This window comes from Bos indicus x Bos taurus, chromosome 2 (assembly GCF_003369695.1).
Source record: "Bos indicus x Bos taurus breed Angus x Brahman F1 hybrid chromosome 2, Bos_hybrid_MaternalHap_v2.0, whole genome shotgun sequence".
Classification (NCBI taxonomy): domain Eukaryota; kingdom Metazoa; phylum Chordata; class Mammalia; order Artiodactyla; family Bovidae; genus Bos; species Bos indicus x Bos taurus.
This window is the reverse complement of record NC_040077.1, coordinates 36,149,856-36,172,154: the sequence shown is the minus strand read 5'-3', so window position 1 is coordinate 36,172,154 and position 22,299 is coordinate 36,149,856. Positions and strand designations below refer to the sequence as shown.

At 40.9% G+C, this 22,299-nt stretch overlaps 1 protein-coding gene across 1 annotated transcript in view; it reads right to left on the bottom strand.

Annotated features, from left to right (window-relative positions):
• Positions 1 to 22,299, bottom strand: part of PLA2R1 (phospholipase A2 receptor 1) — a 134,261-nt gene that overhangs the window by 97,884 nt on the left and 14,078 nt on the right. The window contains exons 2-3 of the mRNA XM_027559683.1: positions 16,798 to 17,181; positions 12,749 to 12,922 (exon numbers count right to left, since the gene is read on the bottom strand). Of these exons, the coding sequence (XP_027415484.1) occupies positions 12,749 to 12,922; positions 16,798 to 17,181 (558 nt within the window). The remainder of the gene's footprint in view (positions 1 to 12,748; positions 12,923 to 16,797; positions 17,182 to 22,299) is intronic.

Below are 22,299 nucleotides of genomic sequence, written 5' to 3'. Positions count from 1 at the left end.
AATCAAAAGGAGGAGAAACAAAATCCACTTGCAAAACACTGGCCAAGTGTTGAGTAGTTTGCTTTAAAGTAAATTTAACAAAGTATGAAACACGGATCTGAACTCTGAAGTTTCTTAAAATGACAGAAAATGAAAGCAAAAGTACGTTTGATGAAATTTTAAATCAAACCTCAAGGTGAACCTAAGCAGTCATAGTAATTACCTGAAATCAAACTCAGCCAAAAATTTTCAGAATGTAGACAGTGTGAACCGTGCAACAGCAAGAGTATAACTTATGGTCAGGCAATCTGCTTAAATCTAGAACAATCTTTCCCAAAGTGCAATCCACAGAGTATTACAATTTCAAGAGCTCCCCAAGAGAAGCTGGGATGTAGTGCATATGTAACCTCCTCTGGGGAATTCACAATGTACACTAGCATATTAAAGGCTCTGAGAAGTTCTCTAGTAAAGAAAAGGCTTGCTTTTAATTCACTATACTTCAAACTTATTTGACAATATGAAATCTTTTCTGTTTGCTTTCTTTTTGACACAATGCTTAGTTAGATGGCTCCCTTGGGAATGCAGAAGTTTGTTTTCATGTCTGGTTGCAACGTGCCTTCCCCAGTACTGAGTTAGTGAATGAGAAGTTATTAAACATAAATATATTAAATCTGAGATTGTCTACCGAGTTCCCTGACCTACACATGTATAGAAGGATCCAAGATTGAAGGAGAGCAGAAGACAAGTCTGTATCACCAAAGAAAATGTGTAGGAAAGGAGAAGGGAAGGAGGATGCTTCTAGTAATCATCTTGCTCTGATGTTTGAAATTTCCACGTTGAGTCTGAGTCCTTAGAGACCATTTCCAGTTAAAAAGCTATGCCATCTGTGAGATGGGACACATGCTAAGCATTATCAGACTTCATTTTAGCCCTATTCATCCTGTGTGAGAGCTGAGTCCATGAGAGAGGAGCAGGGTGGTGCTTCATTGTGCATGAAAATCATTTAGCAGACTTCTGAAAAAACCACAGATTCCTGGTTCTCATTCTCAGAGATTCTGAATTGGTAGGTCTGGGGTGGGATTCAGAAAACTGGTTTTCAAACATATTCCTGATGCCACTGGTCCACATTCTAATGCAGATGGTCCACAATGCAAATACTGGGAAACACAGGCTTGAAAGAAAACATCTGAAGGACTTCTAAGACTTCCTAACATCTAAGAAGAGCAGGTACAAATAGCCCCTGGCTACTAGATGAGAGGAGGTCAGAAGAGGAGACTGGAGAGAATGTCAAAGGAGAGATCTGGGTACCCGGTACGTGCCTCTTGTCTCCTGCCTTGGGGAAAGTTTCGATAACGAGTCCTAACTATAAGCCTCCAGGATAAGCCATGTCAGGATAAGAAAAGGCCTGATGACTCTTCAGTCGATCTTGTTCCCATTTTTGCCAAAAACTGGCAAGGAAAGGTCCTACCCTTTCAACAGCACATGGATTGAGCTGCGTAAACACAGCCTTTGGCAGAAACCTGAATTCTGTACAGCAAAGCCTGAATTCGATACCTTAAACAGTTAAGATAGAAGGCTTGCAGGTGATTTGTCTGTGCTACAAATTGCCCAGCTCAGTTTTGTTAGTTTTTCCTTGGCTTGGTGTTATCTGTGCTAATTCTTAAGGTTAATCAAAAGGAATATCTCAAATGTTTGCAACAGATGCCCCTAATCTTCTAACAAGTCAGCCCATTTGTCATTGAAATTTGAACTAAATATAAGAATGTACACTTCTATGCAGTCAGTCCTCTCTTTGCTCCTCTGGATGGCTTGAGTATCACTCCACGAATCTTATTTGAGGATCTTATGGTAACAAATGGAATGGAAGTGCCACCCTGGGCCTGGGCACTGTGATGTGCTCTTCTGATCTCCCTTCAGGACCAAGCTGTATTTCCCCACCTGCCAGCAGACACCTCTCCTTCAACGATTGCCTTGGCTGACGAGGCTCATTGCCCAATGTCACCCTCCCTTCTCAAGAGCAGCTTGTAAACCATGATGGTCACCACAGAGCTATAAGACCCCTCCTCTCACCCCAACCAGGGCCAAATACAGCTTGAGAACTCCTTGTGGGTCAATCTGGGGGTTGCCAGTCCTGCATCACAGTCCTGAGCAGTCCTGCTTTCTTCCTTTCCTTTCCATATGTATCGAGCCTGAGACTACTCCCCAAGAGACCTCCTGCAGGTTCATCTTGGCCTCTAAGACTACTTCCTGGAACCCCTCCTGTCAGAGGTTCCCATCTTGGCATGAGACATCTGCATGTATTTACTTTTAATCCTCTTGCTTTCTTCATAACTAATTTTTATTTTCAAGCCACTGAGAAAACAAGATTGAAGGCTGGTACTCTTACTTTTTCTCCAAAAATTCTAATGTAAACCATCATATTTCTTTGCATCTTTGGTTGTCTTTATATCATCTCTTCTGTCACTAAATTATGAGCTCCTTGAAAGAAACAACTATGTCATATATATCTCTGTATCTCCTATTATTTGAAGAAAGACTGCCAAAAGTCTTTTTTGCAAGATGCTATAAATAGGTGATTTTTTTTCCCCTTTCAAAACACACTTCTTTTCTAATGAACTGAAGTGTATTCAAGTCAATACTGATTTTATTATAGATCATGACTGAGATGCAGCCATTTCTCCTTCTCTATTAGTATGGCTTTTTTTGTCTTCCCTAAGGATACAGCTTTGTTATTGTCCCACGTATACTCTGTCTTGCCACTTAAAAAAATGGTTGAATTCTTACAAAGCAAACAAACAAAAAATACACATACTATTAGAGCAACTCCGAGCTACAAAGTTACTATTTTCTCTCTCTTTGGTCTTTTATATACTCGGCACATAGTTACTGAATATCTGTTCCCTGCAAAGTGTGTTGGTAGTAAATCTCCTGTAAAAGGGATACCAAACCAAGTCAGGACTTCCTGCTCCCAGTGCCATACAAGCTCCTTGGTAGCCCTGATCGCAGTTGAAATTAAATGATGCATTATGTGATTGCTTATTGATTGTCTGTTTTTCCTCATAAAATTAAGTATCAGGAAAGCAGTACCATGTTCCATCTTTTTCCCCATCAGTGCCTAAAGGTAGTTGGGTAAGGAGACTATGATATTAAAGGAAGATGAGAAGCGGTGACCACAAAAGAAGGAAGAAAACTAGTAGGCATGGGCCCCAGAAACCCAAGGAAAGAGATAATACCAGTTTTGTTACTTATTGTCAAATCTTGGAGTACAGTGAGGCCTAAGTCATTAGTAACTTTCTGGAGCCTGTTTCAGCAGATTAACCCAATCATTTGCCTGCTCTGTGCCTGCATCCAACTGATGAGCACTGCCAAGAAAAGTCATCTGATTGATTCATTATCAACCACCCCTGAAACTTCCTGGAAATGTGACCAGTTTTCTCCAGTAAGCTTGCTCTCCCAGCAGCCACCATGTTCATTTCACACCTTTCCTGTTGTCTGAACTTCTCATGCCTTCTTCCCCTCTTCCAAGTCCACAGGTCTGGGCTGGTTACTCCTCATATTCCCCATCACTTAATCCATCAACCTTCTTGGACCTGTACTATGCTCTCTTTCTTCTCTCCTACGGAGAAGCTGTTTTTACATCCATAAAAGGCTAGTCCATCCATCTAGGATCTGGACCCCACTTCCTTCTGCCTTCTGAGAGACCATGTTTATTTCACCAATTGTTTCACTTTCCTGCATCTTCAACCTCTTTCTCTTTGATCATTTCCAGATGCACTCAAAGATGACTTAGTGTCTCTCACCTTTAAAAAACAAGAAACAAAAAAACTCCTTCCCTTGGCTGCCCCATCCCAGTCTCTGCCTTTTCTCTACCCCTGTTAATCACATAGTTTCATACATATGCTGTCTCCAATTTCTCATCTCCCATTTACTCTTTAAAAAAAATAGTTTTGCTGAGATACAATTAACATGCCATATAACATGCCATTTAAAGTATAGAGTTCAATGGTTTTTAGTATATTCAAAGCATTGTGTAGCCATCACCACAATCAAGTTTAGAACACTTTTGTAGAAACCCAGTATCCATTAGCAATCACTCCCCACTTTTCCCTCAGTCCTCACCCCTACTCCCAGTCTGAGACAACCACTAAACTAGTTTCTGTCTCTATAGATTGGCTTATTCTGAAAATTTCACATAAATGGAATTGTACTGTGTGGTCTTTTTGTGACTGGGTTCTTAGCATAATGTGTCCAAGGGCCATCCATGTTGTAGCATGTACCAATACTTTATTTCTTTATATAGCCCAATAATATCCCATTGTATGGGTATACTATGTGTTATTAATGTATTCCTCGGTAGATAGACATTGGGTTGTGTCTATTTTTTGGCTATTATAAATAATGTTGTTATAAGCATTTGTGTGCAAGTTTTTGTGTGGGCATGTTTTCATTTTTCCTGGATAATTAGCTAGGAGAATTGCAGGTCATATGGTAACCCAATATTTACCCTTTTAAGGAACTGACAGACTGTTTTCCAAAGCAGCTGTATCCTTTTACAATCCTTCCAGCAGTGTATGAGAGTCCCAATTTCTCTATATCCTTATCAGCGCTTGTTATTTTAGTCTGTCTTTTCGATTGTGGCCATCGTGTGAGATGTAAAGTGGTATCTCACTGTGGTTTTTGTTTTAATTTCCCTAATGGCTCATGATACTGAGTGCTTTTCATTGGTTATTGGCCATTTGTCAATCTCTTTTTTTTTGAGAAATGTCTATTCAGACAATTTTACCCATTTTTAAATTGGGACTGTTGTCTTTTTATTGAGTTATAAGCTTTCTTTATATATTCTAGACATAGGTCCTTTATTAGATATCTGATTTGCAAATATTTTATCCTATTTTGTGGGTTATCTTTTCACATTCTTGATTGTGTCCTTTGAAACACAGAGTTTTTAATTTTGATGAAGTTCAATTTATGTATTTTTTTCTTTCATTGCTTTCATTTTGATGTCATATCTAAGAATTCATGAAACTTTACCCCTATGTATTCTTCTAAGAAGAATGAGTTTGAGTAAGCTCCGGGAGTTGGTGATGGACAGGGAAGCCTGGCGTGCTGCAGTCCATGGGGTCGCAAGGAGTCAGACACGACTGAACTTACTAACCGATTCTTCTAACAGTTTTATAGTCTTATCTCTTCCATATAAGTTTTCAAAATCTATCTTGAGTTAGTTTTTTATATGGTGATAGACAGAAGTTCAATTTTATTCTTTTGGATGTGAATATCCAGTTTCCCTGTACCATTTTTTGAAAAGACTATTCTCTCCCCATTGAATTGTCTTGGCATCCTTGTCAGAAATCAAAAATCATAAGTGTGGGCCTCTCAGTTTTATTCCATTTTGATAATTTTCAAACTTTCCATAAGTTTTGAAATTGAGAAATCTAAGTCCTCCAACTTTTTTCTTTTTTTCATTGTTATTTTGGCTCTTCTGGGTCCTTCGAATTTCCATATGAATTTTAGGAAGAGCCTGTCAATTTCTGCAAAGGAGTCAGCTAGGAATTAATAGAGATTGCTGTAGCAGTGCCATCTTACCAATAAAAAGCCTTCTGCTCACATGAACACGGGATGTCTTTCCATTTATTTAATTTTCTTTAATTTCTTTCAATGTTTTGTAGTTTTTAGACGTAAGTTTTTCATGTCATTTGTTAAATTTTTCCTAAGTATTTTATTCTTTTGGATGTTAGGATAAATGGACTTCTCTCTCTTTGTTTGATTTGTTTTCTTAATCTAATTTATGGATTGTTCATTGCTACTGTACTAAAGTACAATTGACTTTTGTATATGGCTCTTGTGTCCTGTGAATGAGTTTATTAGTTATAGTAGTTTTTTAGTGGATTCTTTGGAATTTTATATATCCAAGATCATGACATCTGCAAAGAGAGATAGTGTTACATCTCCCTTTCCAATCTGGAACAGGGACCATGCTTTGAGAAACACTGAAATAAAGTTGGAGAAGATTGGATGGGAGGCTCCAGAGTCCAGGTGGGGAGATTCGCCCTCGGTAGGAGGAGGACCACTATTGCTTGGGAGGGAGAAAATAGAGATGGATCCAAACCACTGTAGGCTTAAAGAGCAGGCCTGTGAGCAGGAAGTTGTCAAAACTTCCCCTCTGAGGGATCCTATTTTCTTTGAAGTCGGCTCTTAAGAGTTTGGAAGGAGAATGTAGGGCAAGGTTAGAAAGTCAGGGGAGAAGAAAGATTTATATGGCCCTTTGGGGAGTGAGATAGAAGCTTGAGAAGAGAGATATAATAATACTGCTGATGAAGCAAAGGTTGGTAGTCATACATCTAAATTGGTACCAATCTGTGCTATCATTCAAATTACTGATAAAAACTGTATCAGGTGAATGAGGTTCCAGAGCAACGAGCCTACCAGGCTTTTCATGGACCCATGAAAATCCATCCATGGGACTTTCCAGGCAAGAATACTGGAGTGGGTTGCCATTTCCTCCTCCAGGGGATCTTCCTGACCCAGGGATCAAACTCGTGTCTCCTGTGTCTCCTGCACTGCAGGCAGATTCTTTAATGCTGAGCCACTGGGGAAGCCTTCACCCAAAGGCTGGTATCCTAAAAATATCTCAAACTAACTAAGCCTGACTCTCCAGCTGTGTAAGACATACAATCAGGACAGACATAGTATGACTCAGAATCACCTCTAAATAAAACCAGAGAGATTCCTTTATGTCATCCTCGTTCCTGAAGATCTATAGCAACAGAAGTTTTATCACATCCCTCCCTGCTCGTGTGTTTTAGTATGTGTTTATTAGGACTAAATTTACACTGTGTTCACTTACAATCAACTTTTTAAAAATAAAGGCATCATTCTACATTGAGATAGTAAAAAATTTCTGAATAAGAAAGATGAGATACAGGAGTATGAATCTTTGCTTTAATCTCTCTGTCCTGTCCACTTCCTGACCCCATGGAAAAAGCAATCAGTGTGCTCAGATTCCAGTCTCTGGCACATTATTTTGAGTTATGCTGGCTACCAGGAACCAAAAGTAAAAGAAAGGAAGAAAATTGGAACTGTAATTTAGCATTGTACAAATAAATATTCTCTCTGCTGGTTTTGTGAAGGGCAAGAGAGTTGGAATGTGGCAGGCTGTCAAGTGGAGGATGTTTCTGAACTGTAGGAAGCTGAACAAATAGTCCAGGGATCTAAAAGCCCTGGGCACCACTAAACCCAGGCTTCCACCTGGGAAATGATAATTGGCTAAAAGTGACAGAGGATGGTGACAGTGTTCTTTGGAGAATCTCAAGGTGTCTGTTGTTGCTGCTGCTGCTAAGTCGCTTCAGTCGTATTCAACTCTGTGCAACCCCATAGACGGCAGCTCACCAGGCTCTCCTGTCCCTGGGATTCTCCAGGCAAGAACACTGGAGTGGGTTGCCATTTCCTTCCCCAATGTATGAAAGTGAAAAGTGAAAGTGAAGTCGCTCAGTCGTGTCTGACTCTTAGTGACCCCATGGACTGCGGCCCACCAGGGTCCTCCATCCATGAGATTTTCCAGGCAAGAGTACTGGAGTGGGGTGCCATTTCCTTCTCCATCAAAGAGACTAGTATAGTTTAAAAAATAGTATTAGGGCTATGTGAAATACATGTTACTTTTATTAATATTTGCTTATTTATTTCCTAAAAAAATTTTATTGTAAGATGTTTGAGTTACAATATTGTGCTGGTTTCTGCCATACATCAACATAGATCAGTCATACGTATACATATATCCCCTCCCTCTTGAGCCTTCTTCCCACTAATGGAGAGAGTAGCATGGAAACAGATACACTAACGTATCTAAAATAGATAGCCAGTGGGAATTTGCTGTATGACTCAGGGAACTCAAAGCAGGGCTCTTTTTATTTACTTTTAATAATGACATCTATTGGAGATGGAAACGGAAAGAGAAGATGATGTAAAAAATGTGACATCAGACTCAAGGATCTAAGGAGTGTAGGGATTACATGCACATATTCCTCCACACAGACATTCAGAGACATTCAGATTCAGATAGAGAAGGCTAATGATCTGACAGTTAATAAATAATGAAATACTTCCATGCTGATTGGTGAAGAGCTGCTCTCCTGAGCTCATCAAGTGCCTCTTGCTGCCTCAGCATCCCCTCACATTACAGCAGATAAGGGGCTAATACCAGTAGTGGGTGTCCAGGACTCCAAGCCTCCACATTAAGGTCTCCACTTAAATTGGCCAATAGTCCATACCAAATTGGTTGCTAAGTGTCTTAATATCACCCCTGTATATAGATATTATGTGGAATTACTTGCATGTTGATCACCTGGGCCATTTGTCAAAAATGTAAATGCTCATTGCATCTCCAGGACTGGACAAGGATCTACATTTTAAACTATATGATTCTAGAGCGTCCTATCAAATGTAGTCTCCATTTCCAGGCATGGAACAAATCTGTCTGTCCTGTATTCCATCTGGGCCAAGTTCTTTGGAGAGAGGAATCTAAGTCCTAATGAGAGAGTTATTTCCTAGGCAGGTTGATAAGGAGTCTAGGGGTCCCCAAGGAGAGAGGGGTCTGGAATTCTCAAGGAGGAAGAAAGGACAAACTTTTTTTCCTTCTCTATATTCCTTAGGATTATATAACAATAATGTATCCTGCCTGAGGACAGTCTCTGAATTAAACCTTCTGGCTAATTCTGTTATCTTAAAATGTAAATTATGGGAGTAGGTCTGGTGAGGTCTTTACAACCTCCAGACATTCTTTGGATTCATTGGAGAGTATATAACTTCATTGCTAACACTAGCAAGCGGGTACTCTTTCTGCCCCCTTCTGATGCCTATGTCAGAAGCTTTCTCTATCTCCTTTATACTTTAATAAAATTTATTACACAAAAGCTCTGAGCGATCAAGCCTCGTCTCTGACCCCGGATTGAATTCTTCTCCTCCCGGGGCCAAGAATCCCGGTGTCTTCGTGTGATTCGACAACAACCTTTCACTAACGCTATGCTTAATTAGTGCTGGTGACAAAGATGATAAAGAGGAAGGATCATTGATTCAGAAGCACATGTTGAAAGGATGTTAGACCTAATGGTGACATGATGATGGTGGTGGTAATCCTGGTGAGTACTAAGTACTATGAAAAGTAGCTTAGATGCTTATCTAATGAAACTGATCACATGGGCCACAGCCTTGTCTAACTCAATGAAACTATGAGCCATGCCATGTAGGGCCACTCAAAACAGACAGGTCATGGAGAGTTCTGACAAAACATGGTCCACTGGAGAAGGAAATGGCAAACCACTTCAGTATTCTTGACTTGAGAACACCATGAACAGTTACGAAAAGGCAAAAAGATAGGACACTGAAAGATGAATTCCCCAGGTTGGTAGGTGCCCAATATGCTACTGGAGAAGAGTGGAGAAATAACTCCAGAAAGAATGAAGAGATGGAGCCAAGGCAAAAACAACATCCAGTTTTGGATGTGATTGGTGATGGAAGTAAAGTCCGATGCTGTAAAGAACAATATTGCAACAGGAACCTGGAATGTTAGGTCCATCGGTTCAGTTCAGTTCAGTCGCTCAGTTGTGTCCAGCTCTTTGCGACCCCGTGAACTGCAGCACGCCAGGCCTCCCTATCCATCACCAACTCCTGAGGTTTACCTAAACTCATGTCCATTTAATCGGTGATGCCATCCAACCATCTCATCCTCTGTTGTCACCTTCTTCTCCTTCCTCAATCTTTCCCAGAATCAGGGTCTTTTCAAATGAGTCAGCTCTTTGCATCAGGTGACAAAAGTATTGGAGTTTCAACTTCAACATCAGTCCTTTCAATGAACAACCAGGACTGATCTCCCTTAGGATGGACTGGTTAGATCTCCTTGCAGTCCAAGCGACCGTCAAGAGTCTTCTCCAACACCATGAATCAAGGTAAATTGGAAGTGGTCAAACAGGAGATGGCAAGAGTGAATGTCGACATGTTAGGAATCAGTGAACTAAAATGGATTGGAATCAGTGAATTTAACTCAGATGACCATTATATCTACTATTGTGGGCAAGAATCCCTTAGAAGAAATGGAGTAGCCCTCATAGTCAACAAAAGAGTCCAAAATGCAGTACTTGGATGCAATCTCAAAAACAACGAATGATCTCTTCATTTCCAAGGCAAACCATTCAATATCACAGTAATCCAAGTCTATGCCCCAACCAGTAAAGCTGAAGAAGCTGAAGTTGAACAGTTCTATGAAGACCTACAAGACCTTCTAGAACTAATACCCAAAAAAGATGTCCTTTTCATTATAGAGGATTCAATGCAAAAGTACGAAGTCAAGAAATACCTGGAGTAACAGGGAAATTTGGCCTTGGGGTACAAAATGAAGCTGGGCAAAGGCTAACAGAGTTTTGCCAAGAGAACACACTGGTCATAGCAAGCACCCTCTTCCAACAACATAAGAGAAGATTCTGTACATGGACATCACCAGATGATTAATACCAAAATCAGATCGATTATATTCTTTGCAGCCAAAGATGGAGAAGCTCTATACAGTCAGCAAAAACAAGCTGACTTGTCTGTGGCTCAGATCATGAACTCCTTATTGCCAAATTCAGACTTAAATTGAAGAAAGTAGGGAAAACCACTAGACCATTCAGGTATGACCTAAATAAAATTCCTTATGATTATACAGGGGAAGTGACAAATATATTCAAGAGATTAGATCTGATAGACAGAGTGCCTGAAGAACTATGGACGGAGGTTTGTGACATTGTATAGGAGACAGTGATCAAGATCATTCCCAAGAAAAAGAAATGCAAAAAGGCAAAATGGTTGTCTGAGGAGGGCTTATTTATCTGAGAAAAGAAGAGAAGTTAAAGGCAAAGAAGAAAAGGAAAGATATACCCATTTGAATGCAGAGTTCCAAAGAATAGCAAGGAGAGATAAGAAAGACCTCCTCAGTGATCAATGCAAAGAAATACAGGAAAACAATAAAATGGGAAAGACTAGAAATCTCTTCAAGAAAATTAGAGATACCAAGGGAATATTTCATGCAAAGATGGGCACAATAAAGGACAGAAATTGTATGGACCTAACAGAAGCAGAAGATATTAAGAAGAGGTGGCAAGAATACACAGAACTGTACAAAAAAGACCTTCATGACCCAGATAACCATGATGGTGTGATCACTCACCTAGAGCCAGACATCCTGGAATGTGAAGTCAAGTGGGTCTTAGGAAGCATCACTACGAACAAAGCTAGTGGAGGTGATGGAATTCCAGCTGAGCTATTTCAAATCCTAAAAGATATTGCTGTGAAAATACTGCACTCAATATGCCAGCAAATTTGGAAAATGTAGCAGTGGCCACAGGACTGGAAAAGGTCAGTATTCATTCCAATCCCAAAGAAAGGCAATGCCAAAGAATGTTCAAAATACTGCTCAATTGCACTCATCTCACACACTAGCAAAGTAATGCTCAAAATTCTCCAAGCCAGGCTTCAACAGTATGTGAATCGTAAACTTCTAGATGTTCAAGCTGGATTTAGAAAGGCAGTGGAACCAGAGGTCAAATTGTCAACATCCACTGGATCATCTAAAAGCAAGAGAGTTCCAGAAAAACATCTACTTCTGCTTTATTAACTACACCAAAGCCTTTGACTGTGTGGATCACAACGAACTATGGAAAATTCTGAAAGAGATGGGAATACCAGACCACCTTGCCTGCCTCCAGAGAAATCTGTATCCAGGTCAAGAAGCAACAGAACTGGACAGGGAACAACATACTGGTTCTAAATCAGGAAAGGAGTATGTCAAGGCTGTATATTGTCACCCTGCTTATTTATATGCAGAGAACATCACGAGAAATGCTAGGCTGGATGAAGCACAAGCTGGAATCAAGATTGTCAGGAGAAGTATCAATAACCTCAGATATGCAGATGACACAACCCTTATGGCAGAAAGCAAAGAACTAAAGAGCTTCTTGATGAAAGTGAAAGAGAGAGTGAAAAAGAGAAAAGTCCTTGCAGCAACGAAGACTCAGCAGAGCCAAAAATAAATAAATAAGAAAGAAAATAGAAGATATATATAAACATTCCCCAGTACTTAAGGACCATTGGCAACTTTTAAGCTAAATGAAAATACAATAAAATAATACAGTACTTACTGACAAAATATTTAGAACATTGAAGCTATTACTGGACCTTGAAAATCAGGTTAAGTAGAGAAAAAGAGTTTAAAGTTATAGCTAGAAACTGAGTAATAAGGAAAGGGAATCACTGTTGAGAAATACTGGGAGGGCAACTGTGATTTTAAAAAGATCATCAAGGGCCAGCTGATGTTTGGGCTTGACAATGAGCAGGACAAGCAATCAGGACTTGGATAGGTGAAGGAGCTCATAAGAAGGAGTGGACTGGAAGGATAGCAAAACTTCATATGCATTCAGTTTTGTTTTGAAGTATCCGGCCTGGAAGCTGGAATTAGTGAAATCACAGAGTATTAAAATTTGATTCCAGTTAAAGCATATTTATGCACTGAACTTAGTGAGGAATGACTAATTAATATCTTTGAACTTAGGGGGGAAAAAGCAATATACATCAGAATTGTCTTTTCAAGGCAAAAACAAACAAAATCAAAATCTGGTTAAGTGGATTCAGCAAGCTTATTCAGACTTCAATAGCTCAATCTCAGTGCTTTTCTTTGGATATAATAACTTTCTAATCATCCTTGATTCATTCGTGACATATAGGGAAGACTAGATTTTATTCTTACTAGGATCTGGGCAAAATCCCCACTTCTCGTCTCTTTCGTATCGGCTGGTAGTGGCACACCACAGCAAGTTGTCTTCCCGTCCTTCCCGGGTACATTCGTGGTGCCACTGCTGATTGTACTGGAAGGGGAACATGCACGGAGTCCCATGGGCATTCCCTTTGATTGTGTACAAATCTAAGACAAAAAAGAGGACAAAGTCAAATAAGTAGTATGGCAACTTTATCTTTGGAGACTGTCATAGCGCAAATGCATTTTTTATTGACCGAAAATCTACACTGGGCAAGGCCCTCACTTTACCGTGGTTAACCCTTAAGACCTCAATGTCTAGTGTGTGGAAAAGTACAAGGCTGAGTGCTGTGTTCAGGGAAATGCTGATACGTGGTTTGTTTTGTATGTTTATCTCCTTGTTTGTTTACTATGATGCACTGTTTCAGTGTTTCCGTGGTGGCTCAGTCGGTAAACTTCTGTAATGCAGGAGACCCGAGTTTGATCCGTGGGTCAGGAAGATCCCTTCTGAAGAAGGGAATGGCAACCCACTCCAGTATCTTTGCCTGGAGAATCCCATGGACAGAGGAGCCTGGCGGGCTACAATCCATGGGGTTGCAAAGAGTCAGACATGACTGAATGATCAACACTGCTTCAGTAGCACACATATTTGTGAATGGATAAGAAGAAAAAAATTACTTATTATTTGTATTTAAGTATAATTGCTTTTTAGTATTGTGTTAGTTTTAAGTATATAGCTTCAGATTTTTTTACAGTATAGGCTATTACAAGATACTGAATATAGTTGAAGATTTCACTTTAAAATATCTTCCAGTCCCCAAGTATATCAGTCAGCAGCATCTGAATCTCGAGTTTCATAAGTATTTATATTCACTCAACAGATATCTGTTGAGCATTTAATGTGTTCAGCACTGGGTATTATGATGTAATAGTGACCAAATGAGTAAATTTCCCTTTCATATGGAGCATCTGTTTGAGTGGGCAGAAAAAAAAGAGAAAGAAAATATATAGATAAACTTGTAATTTCAAGTAGTGATAAGTAACCATGAAGAAAAATAAAATAGGATAAGAACAGAATGACTGGGTGTATGTGGTGGGGGTGTGGTTTAGTCACTAAGTCGTGTCCAACTCTTTGCAACCCCATGGACTGTAGCCTTCCAGGCTCCTCTGTCCATGGAATTCTCCAGGCAAGAATACAAGAGTGGGTTGCCATTCCCTTCTCCAAGTGGGGGTTGAAGGGGCACTATTTTTGATAAAATGGTCAGTGAAGGCCTCTCTGAATAAGAATTTGGGAAAGTGAAGTTCAGGCCTCTGGACAAGAGTTGCTTTGGCAGAAGGAAGAGCAGGAATGCGGGACCTGCATCAAGACCCACGTGTGGTCATGAGGGGAAAGCAGGGAAGCCCAGTGGGCAGAGGACCAGGGAGGCACTGGGGTGTCAGCTCACAGAGGGCCAGCTCTGCCATGACGTGGACTTCGGCTTTTACTCTGAAGGCAATAGGCAGTCATCAGAGGGTACTGAATGGGAAAGCACATGATCAGATTTCCATTTTTAAAGACACACATGGTGCAGTGTGGCAAGCAGATTGTACACAGAGAGAAGGCAGAGTGGATGCCCGGCTATTGGTCCCAGAGAGGGGGTCTGGGAGAGAGATGGCCACGCTGAACGGCCTGCTGGCTGCGTTCTCAGAGTATTCCAATCATTGGTCATCCCTGGCCTTAAGCAGGAGGCAACAACTTTTCGTGAATCAACTGGGATTTTCTGTAGAGAAGGGGATCAGTGTGTGTGCGCTTAGTTGCTTCAGTCGTGTCCAACTCTTTGCGACTCATAGACTGTAGCCCTCCAGGGTCCTCTGTCCATGGGAGTCTCCAGCCAAGAAAACTGGAGTGGGTTGCTATGCCACCCTCCAGGGGATCTTCCCAACCCAGGGATTCAACTCACGTCTCTTATGTCCCCTGCGTTGGCAGGCAGATTCTTTCTTTTTTTTGGCGTTTGACCTGTTTCCCTTTTTTTTTTTTTTAATATTTCTTTTCTTAAAAATTAATTTATTTATTTTAATTGGAGGCTAATTACTTTACAATATTGTGGTGGTTTCTGCCATACATTGACATGAATCAGCCATGGGTGTACATGTGTCCCCCATCCTGAACCCATCCCATCCCTCAGGGTTGTCCCAAAGCACCGGCTTTGAGTGCCCTGTATGCATTGAACTTGGACTGGTGATCTGTTTCACATATGGTGATACACATGTTTCAATGCTCTTCTCTCCAATCATCCCACCCTTGCCTTCTCCCACAGAGTCCAAAAGTCTGCTCTTTATTTATATCTGCGTCTCTTTTGTTGTCTCGCATACAGGGTCATTGTTACCGTCTTTCTAAATTCCATATATATGAGTTAATATACTGTATTGGTGTTTTTCTTTCTGACTTACTTCACTCTATATAATAGGCTCCAGTTTCATCCACCTCATTAGAACTGATTCAAAGGAGGTTCTTTACCATGAGAAGGGGATCGGGGCCACCGTCAATTAAATCAGCGGGTCCTGGAGTGAAAGGGCTGACTGTAGAGATTCCCACCCTCTCTCACAATCGGGAGGGGTGGGGTGGGTGATACAGTTTGGGGCGTGGCACTAGCCTGAGCTCACCCCATATCGCCAGCCCTAGAGGTTTGAGCTGTTTGGAAACTGCTGCTATTCCAGGACACATCCTCTGCCTTCTACCTAGTCTTCCCCTGCATGCATTGTGAGTGTGGGTATTTGGCTGAAATGTTCACATGAAACAAAAAGCCAAATTCTTCCTTGGAACTGGAGATTATTCAGAGTGCTGGTTTGCAGCACTTGCTTTATTTTAGTGAGTCCTGAAAAATGGCTTACTCTTGTCTCTATGTCTCTTTACTCATTTCTTGTAGGTACAGGAGGAAGTCTTGCTTTAGATTTTAGGAGCTCCTTTCTCTGCTTCCTACAGTTTTTAGAAGTCGAAGCTCTTATTGAGGCATTATTCTACAAAGTACCAGAAGGGCAGGGACCATTCCTGTCTCGCTGGCCTTTGTAAATCAGATGCCAGCCCAGAAATAGTCCGTGTTCCATGAGTGTGTGAAGGCCAGTGAATGGACAGATGAATGACTGAACAGAGCTACATTACAAAACCTGACAAACAGGTTTGAGGGTTCAGAATTTCAGAAGTAAGCAGCTGTCTTTGTCTCTTTTTCTTTGTTTTAAAATGCCAGATATCACAGAACTATGGAAAATGGAAACACCTCCACTTACCTGCCACCAAAACCACGTTTTCCTACTCCCTTGTTTGTTGCTGATGTTGCTTAGTCATTCAGTGTGTCTGACTCTTTGCGACCCCATGGACTGCAGCCTGCCGGGCTCCTCTGCCCATGGGATTTACAGGCAAGAATACTGGAGTGGGTTGCCATTTCCATCTCCAGAGGATCTTCCCAACCCAGGGATCAAACCTGTGTCTCTTGCGTCTCCTGTGTTAACATGTGGATTCTTTACCACTGAGACACCCAGGAAACCCCTCCCACTCCCCGACACACAGCAAATAACGTCTGACAACAGTCTGCCTTTAACGCCTTGACATGCCCACCACACAGATGCCAGCCTGGTCTTAGGAGACACTAAGGTGCCCTGCACACATGCTTCATACACAGAACTGACTTTCTACAATAAAAGGAATGTTGGCCTGAGAGGCTCTTATTATATTTATCCTGACAAGGCTTTTAACTTCAAAAATCTTTTCCTTCTACTTTGATTTTCTCTCTCCCTCATCTTTCTGTTCTTTCTCCTTTCCACTGATTCCCAAAGTTATTTAAGTGTTTTCTCCCTTAATACCTTTAAATTCAAAGTTCTGCTTCTTTAGCAGAATTTAGCAAATCTGTTCTAAGACTCTGGCAATCTTTTTACAATAAGCAAGTAAGCAACTCAAACCTATTTAGCAGAAGTTCCTTGAGGTCCCAGGGGCTGTGTACCTCTTTCATATATTTCACAAATCTTTATTATATCATTTCATGTGTACTTTGGTTGACATTATTTTTTACCTTTGTGCAGATAGTCACAAATGCCTCCACCGCTGGACATATAGGAAACCCACTTATGGAGATACTTCCTTGAGGCCACAAGCGTGTTGTCCTGCTTCACCTGGACCAGGTACTGGAGTGGGCCTGTGATCGTCTTCTTGTTACAGTGCCACTTCAAGGAAACGTGGGTGGAATCACACTCGTATATGCTCAGCGGCTGCTCTGGACTAGACACATTCAGGCCCAGGCAGCCACTGCCTCCGATGTTAAATAGGCGGTGGTTTGAAACCCACTTCCACAGCATGTACTTGTTGGGTGGTTTGCAGTTCTCCAGGGTCAGTGTAGATTTGCTGGCTTGTATACATTTCTCGAGGTTCTCACTTTGGATAATGAAGATTCCTTTATCTGAAACAGCAAAATAGAAGATATAGTAGAGAGTCTTCATATACAATTAACCAGTGTCAGGGGGATCCCAATGTGCATGTCTGAGCTGTGACATGTCACACCAACAGCTATTGCATCTCAAACAGGTCTGAAGTTGAATGGGCAGGGTTCACAACAAGGGCTTGATTTGTACAAATCAAAGGAGTTTCTTGGGAGGCATACACGGACTTGCTGGAGCTAATGGCAAACCTCTGCTCTAAGACTGGATTGGCCCCCCCAGTAACAAGGGCTGCTTGTGGATCCACTCGGGAACAGCACTGATGGAAAAGGAGCTCGCCGCAACTGGAGAGAGAGGCCTGCTAACAATACTCAGGGCTACAGCAGAGACACACTGGGTGCTTAGGGGTATGGTGACATTTTTTTTTTTTCCAGACAAGTGCCTGAATGTTAGGAATTTGGCAGCTCAATCAAGAGCCACTGAAATGAACATTTTCCCCATCAAATTTCTGCAGGACACCCAAAGGATAGAATTCAAGGGTTTCTTTGTGTTTTGATAGGAGACCCAGTGCTTGTGAGCAAAAATGCTTCCCCACATTTGTTTTCTGTGCTGGGCCCATCAGAAGTAGAAAGACAGGGACATTTGCTCTGGGGTCAGCCTCCTCCTGAGAGAGGAGGAGGGTGGGTGGGGCTGGCCACAGCACACAAATGCCCAGGACACTAGCTGAGGTCCTTCACCTAGCTACATGAGAAGATACAAGAGCACCACGACGGGACTCAGACCACACAGGCCCACCTGGGGCGTGGAGGGAGTAGGCATTTCGTGATACACCCCTGAGCCTCCAACCCCAGGGAGCCAGAAGAAAGGATCTGGATGAGTTTCCTGTGGACAAGCTGCCTGGACCAAGACAGGGCTTATGTGGTATCTCTCCACTCATTATGTGACTTTACTTCAAGCTGTCAGCCTGGAAGTCACCTATGATGCAATAACTATGAATACGTCTTCCCACAGGTTTTCTGAAGGTGGAAATCACATCTGATTTCTTCAGTATAAGTTCAGAGTGTCCTGAGCACATCATCGAAGTTCAGTAAATGTTTGATGTTGATTAAACACACTGTCTTCCCTGGTGGCTCAGAGGTTAAAGCATCTGCCTGCAATGCAGGAGACCTGGGTTCAATCCCTGGGTCGGGAAGATCCCCTGGAGAAGGAAATGGCAACCCACTCCAGTATTCTTGCCTGGAGAATCCCATGGACGGAGGAGCCTGGTGGGCTACAGTCCACAGGGTTGCAAAGAGTCAGACACGACTGAGCAACTTCACTCACTCACTCAAACACTGGCGGGTGCTGCTTACCCAGGCTCATGGTTGCTGGGTTACTTAGCTCTGACCGTCTGGTCAGGTCCAAGAGTTCTTTTGTTCTCCTGTTCGCTAGGCTCTGCTCTTAAACATCTTACTTCCTGTCCATTCTTCAAAAATCTAAAGGGATATTATCAGGTTCCCTTAAAACAACTGTGGTTTAGGGCCAGGCATGTCCTGTGGCAGCGGCATAGGGAACACAGGCAGAGCCTTCTAGAGATTTCAAACAGTGCAGAATGAAGCTCTTATGTATTGGTGCGTGAGAACAATGCTTCATTTTGATAAAAGTTCTTTTGGCTTTTCTAAAGTTGCTCAGGTCAAGAAGAACTGATTTACAGTAATCAAAATCACTTAAGAAACTGTTAAAAAAAAGATTGTCAATGTATTAATGGAAGCTATACTTCATTTAATAAATGATAGTGTTATTTATAACCATATATTTGAGGAGTTGAATTAGTTGTCAGAAAATTGCTTTGATCACCATACATCAGAGCAAAAGAGAAGGGGGTGGAGGCAGAGAATGAATGGTTTTAGGGAGATTTCATTTAGATCAGGAAATTTGTTTTCCTAATGAAGCCCATGTCTGTGTGGTTATTTGTAATAGTCATTCAAGATCAAATCTACCTCTCGCCAATTTGATGTGGACTCTGATAATTATTAACATTCTCTCCAACTCTCTATTCATCTTTTCATGCCTGGGTAAAATGTTAACCTTAATTTCTGTTAAAATCTACTAACTAGCTAGCCCAAAGTTCCATTAAGTTTTCACAAAAGGATAATTATTTTACTATAATTGTTCTATAGTTTAGCTTCTATCTAATATGTACGTTCAAATATATCCAGCTCTGCAATTTACTGGCTGTACCATAGCCCTCTGGGCCTCAGTTCACACACCTAAGATAGGTGGATAGACTGCCTGACTGGGCGCTAAGAGCTGTGGAATCAGGTAGACCCACCACAGACCAGCCTTGTAACTCTGGGCAAATTTCCTGATGCCTGTGAGTCTTGCCTTTCTTCTTTGAACTGGGAATATGTATGACACTGATCTCATAGGGATGTTAAGAGTATTTCATTAAAGAGCTCATGCAGAGTACACCACACACTACCTTCGCATGGGAGGACCTCAGTAAATGTAGGTTGTTACTATTGTCATTATTATCCTTCTGGCTTCTTGATTCTTGGTCTGCAGATCCAGCTGTAGGTTTGGTTGAACACTTGTAGAATACTAATTTAAGCATGCCACCCAAGACTTCTAACATTATCACAAAAGTCCAACTTAGTTTGCTTCTGTAACACATGGTGGGTGCAGAGTTTTTATTTTTATTTTTCTCTCTCTTTTTTTTCATTTTAAATTTTTATTTATTTATTTTTTAAACTTTACAAAATTGTATTAGTTTTGCCAAATATCTAAATGAATCCGCCACAGGTATACATGTGTTCCCCATCCTGAACCCTCCTCCCTCCTCCCTCCCCATACCATCCCTCTGGGTCATCCCAGTGCACTAGCCCCAAGCATCCAGTATCGTGCATCGAACCTGGACTGGCAACTCGTTTCATACATGATATTATACATGTTTCAATGCCATTCTCCCAAATCTTCCCACCCTCTCCCTCTGCAACAGAGTCCATAAGACTGTTCTATACATCAGTGTCTCTTTTGCTGTCTCGTACATAGGGTTATTGTTACCATCTTTCTAAATTCCATATATATGCATTAGTATACTGTATTGGTGTTTTTCTTTCTGGCTTACTTCACTCTGTATAATAGGCTCCAGTTTCATCCACCTCATTAGAACTGATTCAAATGTATTCTTTTTAATGGCTGAGTAATACTCCATTGTGTATATGTACCACAGCTTTCTTATCCATTCATCTGCTGATGGACATCTAGGTTGCTTCCATGTCCTGGCTATTATAAACAGTGCTGCGATGAACATTGGGGTACATGTGTCTCTTTCAATTCTGGTTTCCTCAGTGTGTATGCCCAGCAGTGGGATTGCTGGATCATAAGGCAGTTCTATTTCCAGTTTTTTAAGGCATCTCCACACTGTTCTCCATAGTGGCTGTACTAGTTTGCATTCCCACCAACAGTGTAAGAGGGTTTCCTTTTCTCCACACCCTCTCCAGCATTTATTGCTTGTAGATTTTTGGATCACAGCCATTCTGACTGGTGTGAAATGGTACCTCATAGTGGTTTTGATTTGCATTTCTCTGATAATGAGTGATGTTGAGCATCTTTTCATGTGTTTGTTAGCCATCTGTATGTCTTCTTTGGAGAAATGTCTATTTAGTTCTTTGGCCCATTTTTTGATTGGGTCATTTATTTTTCTGGAGTTGAGCTGTAGGAGTTGCTTGTATATTTTTGAGATTAGTTGTTTGTCAGTTGTTTCATTTGCTATTATTTTCTCCCATTCTGAAGGCTGCCTTTTCACCTTGCTAATAGTTTCCTTTGATATGCAGAAGCTTTTAAGTTTAATTAGGTCCCATTTGTTTATTTTTGCTTTTATTTCCAATATTCTGGGAGGTGGGTCATAGAGGATCCTGCTGTGATGTATGTCGGAGAGTGTTTTGCCTATGTTCTCCTCTAGGAGTTTTATAGTTTCTGGTCTTACGTTTAGATCTTTAATCCATTTTGAGTTTATTTTTGTGTATGGTGTTAGAAAGTGTTCTAGTTTCATTCTTTTACAAGTAGTTGACCAGATTTCCCAGCACCACTTGTTAAAGAGATTGTCTTTAATTCATTGTATATTCTTGCCTCCTTTGTCAAAGATAAGGTGTCCATATGTGCGTGGATTTATATTTCCGTCTTTGTGCCAGTACCATACTGTCTTGATAACTGTGGCTTTGTAGTAGAGCCTGAAGTCAGGTTTTTAAACAATCCTGAAATACCATGTTATCAACTTTTATGAAGGAAAAAGGCTCCTCAAGCAACCAGATGACAAAATCTTTGTCTCACTTGTTTAAATGCATGTGTCATTATGAACTGAGTCTTCATCTGTTCATCTTCCACACTATTTAACTGTAAAGTCTATATTGCAACTATTACAAGAAAGACAAAAATACTTGATGTTGACAAGCAGTGTATGGATGGGTCAATGAGTGGTCTGTAAGTACATGGACGTGAAAATTATATATCACTGAAATTTTAGAGGAATAACGTTTTAAAATATCCAAATTATGAAGTGTTAAGAGAAAAGGAGAGAGAGAATTAGAACTCAGTCCCACCAGTGGTCATAAAAATACCTTTCCAAAGCAGAAGATGTTAGACAAACTTAACTCCATGCTGCTCAGTTTTAGGGTGCTATCACATTTCTACACCCAGCTGCCTTTAGGATGTGGCTTTGGAAAAGTTCTTCAGAATGTATCATAAACAAGTAGCTCTGGCTTACTAATAACAATAAACATGCCATCTCCAAAAGAATAGTATGTCGCACTAAGCTAAAAAATGGCCCAATCCCATTTTCCCATTAAGCTATAATGGAATCTGGTGCTAGCACCATTAATCTCCATAAATTCACTGAAGAGAAAGCAACTGTTTTCAAATAGACTACTAGGAGACCCAATATAGGTAGCAATATTCTGATTATTATCATATGTGCATAAGAGTCGTCTCTAACAAAAACATGATGTGAAAATAAGCCACCAGTCCTTAGAGTCTGTAGACAGATTTCAGAAAGGATGAAGATCAAATGTGGGAGGAATCAAGATTGATTATAGATGTCAAGGACATCAGTTCTGCTTGAACACTGATTAAGTGATTAATGAAGTACTGCCAGAATTACTAAA